Here is a 5,644-nt window from a genome sequence, read left to right as displayed (position 1 = left end):
TATCAAGCACATACACTTCCTCACAAACAAAGCACCATATTTATATCTTATAAACTCACAAACAACTTAAAAGATTTTTTTGACTTTTTTTTTTTTTTTGGAGTTGAAAAAAATTTCCCATTTCATTAGAACTATTCTATTAAAAGTAATATTTCAAGAGCCTCCAGCATGTCGTTGTAATACAAAACAAACAAACAAACAAACAAACAAACATACATACAAAAAAATAGCAAAGCGGGTTGGGAGTTCGGATCCTTCTGCTGCCCATCAAGTGTCCCGCATGTCAGCGTGTTGGAGTGCTCGGTTTAGGAGAGGTGGCGGACCGGACGGTCCACATTTGGACTGTTCTACTGAGTCACAGTCACCTGCTGGATATTCCTGATAGACGGCAAGGTGTTCATTCCCTGAGGAGGGTACAGAGAGCTGTGGATCTCCGTGGGACTGAGGGAGCCCGGCACCGGCAGAGGGCTCACGGAACCCGGGTCACTGTGCACAGACCCGCTGCTGCCGTCAGACTGACCCAATTTCTTCTTTATCAGCTTCCTCTCTTTCGCTCTGCGGTTCTGAAACCATATTTTCACCTGAGAAAAGAAACAGTGAAATTCAGAACTAAAAATATTATATTATATTATATTACATTATATTATATTATATTATATTATATTATATTATATTATATTATATTATATTATATTATATTATATTATATTATATTATATTATATTATATTATATTATATTATATTAGTAGATAGGTAACTCTTCTTCTTTTGAACATGTAAAACCACCTTATATTTATTTCACTTTACATTTTTGTAATTGAGTAAAATCTATAGCTTGTTAATTTTAAATTAGATTGTTATATTTCCTTCGGTTTTAATATATAAAAATAAATTGGGGTTTTGGCGTAAACTCCAAATATTTTCGTAAGATTTTCCAAAGTTTTTGATAAAGGAAAAAAACACACAAAAATACAAATAAACAAAACAATACATATATTTTAAAATCCCTTTTAAGCCATTTTTGTCAAAAACAATAAACAAGATAAATCCTAACATCCAGTATATTTAAAGAAACAATACCATACTCTGTTAAGGCAGTATTTAAAATACAAATAAAAACAGATGGATATTAGAAAGCATGCATTTATCATAAAACTTTTTCTTAAACTTGCACAGGATGTAAATAAACAAATCGAGATAGAGAGGACGTTTTGATATATCTTTTTTCTTCTTCTTCAATGAAATAATGTAAAACAATGTTAACAACAACCTTCGTATTATAAGCATTTGTTTTGAAACTGCTCAGACAGTTGAATAATAATTCCCTGAATTTTAGAGGAAATGTTGCCACATTTTATTAAGTCTTTAAAACATAAAATAGCTGAAGTACGCTATATTTAATGCTAATCATATATTGTCATGTATAAAATCTGTAAAATTGTTTTTTTTTCTGCTTCTCTGCACATAAAATCAGAAAACAAAGCGATACAGTTGTAAGAACACATTTTTGTGCTATGAACTGGAGAAATGCCACATTATGTTCACATTACAGCCAATGTTGTCAACGTTTTGCCACCTTTTTATCAAGCTTTGGTAATAATTTGACATATTACACCTCTTCTGAATGGATATGGATCAACATTACGCAGGAGAGTATTTTTATGCATACCTGTCTTTCCGACAGACCCAGGTTGACAGCCAGTTCGGATTTCCTCCTGATGGTGATGTATCTGTTGAAGTGAAACTCCTTCTCCAGCTCCAGCCTCTGATGGTCTGTGTACACTACCCTGTATTTCTCCTTCGTTCTTGTTTTACCTGAGAACAAGACAAATGGATCCGGTGAGGACAAGAAGGCTTTATTTATTTATTTGTTTGTTTTTATCTGAATGATCGTGAGTCTGCAGACAGCAGGTTGGGCAGGCTTGCTTGTCTGGACCGGCCAGGCATATCTGAGCGCCGCATCGTTATTCAGCCGCGTCTGAAATCAACATCTTCTCCTCAGATACGCAAATGGAGCTGCTTTTGATCTGGTTCTGATGACAAAGTGAATTTCAAAGAACCAGGTCTCGATTTTCTCTTTGTTATTAAGCAAAGACTGAAGTTAGGAACAAATATGTGGAAATTGACTGTGAAACAACTGAATTTGTTTGATGTATTCGACTTTACATTGAGCTATAAAAGAGAAATAAAGTAAATTAAAATGCAAAACAGTTTATTTGGAAATATTTAATATTGAGACAGTTTAACAATCTGCTTATTTTATTTCTGGATAAACGCTCCCAGCTGCGTGTGTGTGGGAAAAAGCCGAGAAAAAGTGACTCTTTCTGGGTGAAGTAGTGACTCTGGGGAAGGAATCTGGCGCATATCAAAGTGGATATGACTGGCAGCGATGGAAGCAGCAAACAATGTAACAAGGAAGTCAAGCTCACAACTCCAGGAATAATGACATTAACATCACAACTGGACACGGCGCCGATTCCTCACACCTTTTTTTTTTATTTTTAATATCCACCCACAACAGCAGATAGAACAGTTGGCAAAGCTGTAGCTTTATTACATTTATCACTTATATTCGTGTTCATAAACACCAGATAGATAGATTTATTCTCGGGGATCATTTCATAGGTTATGGGAGATGGCTTGCGTCTGCGTAAAATCCAGATTTATGACGCAAAATGGAGGCCTACGTCTGTCCAAGATGACGTTCTCACCTGTAGAAGATGCTTGTGCCGTTTTGCTCATCCACTGGTATGAATTGCGCCTTTCTCTCTCAGGAGAAAGCTGTGCAACAGTAACGTTGTCCGGCGGCGGCTGCAGCACCGCAGCTCCGGGGGGGTGCATGTGACTGTACTCGGACGAACAGTAAGAAACTTGTCCAGGAGATGAGTTGTTCATGGGGGGAGGAAGATTGTTAGGAGGTCCAAGACTATATGCACCCCAGTCCTCTCTCGGGGCGCCATACGAGGGTCCCCAACTGGCCCCGGATTGTGCGTGCGTGTCCATGTTTGGCACATGATGGTATCCTGTAAAGTCGGGGTACTGTGGAGACGAAACGAAGTTCTGTGGAGGAAGATTGATGCTCGATCTTCTTACTGGCCCTTGGTGATACATCCCGCTTTCTTTATCCAGTAAGTATCCAACGTACATATTTTGTACAAAAAAAAAAAAAAAAAAAAGGTTTCTAAAGTTTTTCTTTTCAGCAGCAGAGGGGAAAATGCAGCCAATCTCACGGCGACATTTTGACCCTGCCAACTGTTAGCGTCGATCCCTGCGCTCTTTGTAGTCCAAATGGTTTCCCAGTGTGAAATGCAGTTTGTCTCCAGCTTTACATGATGCGTCCAAATGACAAGAAGCTAAAGGTACACTGCGGCCTGCCTGAGGCCGGCCAACTCTTCGATCCTCGCAGATTTACATCTAAATGGAAGTGACCGGTGCTGCAGGCCTGAATGTCCCTTGCGTCTGTCCTGCAGCGCGTCATCCTGTGACAGTGGGCCTATCCCGAGCACGGGTTATCCGCTCCATGAATAAATTATCACCAGGGCCTATCAGCTGCACACACGGGCAATAAAACAGGCCTGCACGTCCACACACGCAAACAAGGAGGCCTGTGCGTAATTACGCACAGATTAACTTTTACAATAAATAGCTTGTTAAAATAATTTACCTTCGTTGCTTAAGATTGGTGACTATTTAAACTTTTATCACTCTGAATTAAAACGAAACCATGTCTGAAATGTTACTGTGGGAACCGTGACCACGCTTCACACGTAAACCCGGACTTATTTGTCAGGATATTCAATTGCAAACGAGGTGCAAAGTATGAGAGACTTTTTCTTGTTTCGTATTCCGTTCACACCTCTAGGTCGCACTTCGCAGCTAATTCCGGTTACAAGGAAACTCCTGCAGCCCCCTCTCCTCCTCCCAGAGACAAACAGTGGCCGGTGGCACCATCAGTCACCGCTGTCCACTCAAACTGCTTTTAATCTGACGCTTCACAAAAAAAAAAAGAGATGCGTTTGAATTCAATTATCGACTGAAACATTCAAGCACATTTTTAAGGAGGTGTGCATTAATAATGTTATCCTTCTTTAAATCTTCTTTTAAATCACGGCCTACTTGTTTATTGGTCACAAAAAGTTTATGAGATAGTAAAAGTGAGATGCTGCACACTGATCTGCAGAAGCATCTTTTAAAAGAGCCACGCATCATTTTTCTTTTTTCTTTTTGACATTTTCCCACAATTTTCTTTCATTGTTAGTTACAAAATAGCTGCACACGAAAGCATAAATGTGTGCATTTTAGACTAAAACTGCAGAATAAAACCTCGAATAAGCCAATTTGAACAATATAAATGTATTTTCAACGTGTTTTCCGTCCAGTCTCTCTCATTTCGATAGATTGTGTTATTTTGTAATCAGGGTATTTCTGCAGTTTTCGCACTTCACGAAGCTTTTTGGACCAAACGATGCCCCCTTGTGCTGACTGATCACGGAAGCACATTTTATTGTCTAACAGGCTCACATCACATAGACGTCGATGAAAGGTGGAAAATACGTTATTTTAATTTGGTATATTTATCTGAGAAGAACCGCAGATTAGATTTACAAAATCTAATTCAGATTAGCAAAATCTAAATTGGGGGGTCCTTGTTAACCTCCACAGTCCACTCCCTGTCCAGTCCGTCACCTTCCAACCAACCAAATAAATAAATAACAAACAAATAATGGTTGATTTGTGCACAGTATGCATTCAACATGTTTAGACGTTAACAAATGTAACGAAAACCTGAAAATGACGTACATGACTTAAAAATACAGGTATATCTCAATAAATTACATTATAATAAATTAAGTTAAAACTATTTTGATAATTAAATTTAGGGAGTAAAACAAGGATGAAAGTCAGTGCGACAGGTGTCTTGCATGTTCTGGATTCATCTGTGTTGTTAATGCTCAGACTCTGGCTGCAATCGATGCCTCATGAATCTCTTGAATGGTCTTTGTCTCATAATCCTCTAAACGCTTTAACTTTTGTCTGGACCCTTTTTTGCCAAAGTTTTTCCTTCCACTAAATTTTCAGTTAATATCCTTGGATACAGCAGATGGAAAACTGAAATTCCTTCATTGTTTTTTCTTTCTTTTTTTGTATTACAATCCTTTGGTTTAGTTAAAATAATCAGTTATTTTCTGTCCGTGAAGAACAGTAAAACAGTGCAACACTGCCATCAAGTGATAAAATTAAGGCACTGCAGAATGTCTCATTTCTAACGTCCAAAACGGAGGTGGATCTACTTCAGTGCAATAATTTATTGTGAAACATCAATCAATGGAGTTGAATAATTACATTAATAGTTTAATTTGCTTTTTTTTTTTTTTAAGTCGGAGCATCTTTCTCCTTATTTAATGAGTACAGTATAATTCACAGATGTTTGAGAAGTGACCACAGGAAAGGAGACAAACTAGGAACATCTGCGGCTATTTTTAGACAAATAGTTGACACACAGGCACTAGTGATGAGTTTTAATCTCTAATATAAAACATCTGCATAGAAAGACGTGGAAACACGAGCCAAATACTTTGTTTATGGGGTGTTTTACTGACAGCAACAGACTCAAATATTCTTTCTAGTTTTTGTTGTGTAATA

General features: G+C 37.8%; 1 protein-coding gene across 1 annotated transcript; it reads right to left on the bottom strand.

The window, feature by feature from the left end:
- Positions 1-305: 305 nt before the first annotated feature.
- On the bottom strand, positions 306-4,369 carry cdx4 (caudal type homeobox 4). The gene is given in 5 exon segments (XM_008420785.3): positions 306-347; positions 349-453; positions 456-581; positions 1,671-1,816; positions 2,713-4,369. Coding segments are annotated over 5 exon segments (855 nt in total). The 5' UTR covers positions 3,149-4,369.
- Positions 4,370-5,644: the final 1,275 nt, after the last annotated feature.

The sequence above is a fragment of the Poecilia reticulata genome, chromosome 10 (assembly GCF_904066995.2).
Source record: "Poecilia reticulata chromosome 10, P_reticulata-male-v2, whole genome shotgun sequence".
Taxonomy (NCBI): domain Eukaryota; kingdom Metazoa; phylum Chordata; class Actinopteri; order Cyprinodontiformes; family Poeciliidae; genus Poecilia; species Poecilia reticulata.
Note: the sequence above shows the minus strand (reverse complement) of the source record. Positions and strands in the feature narration are given on the sequence as shown.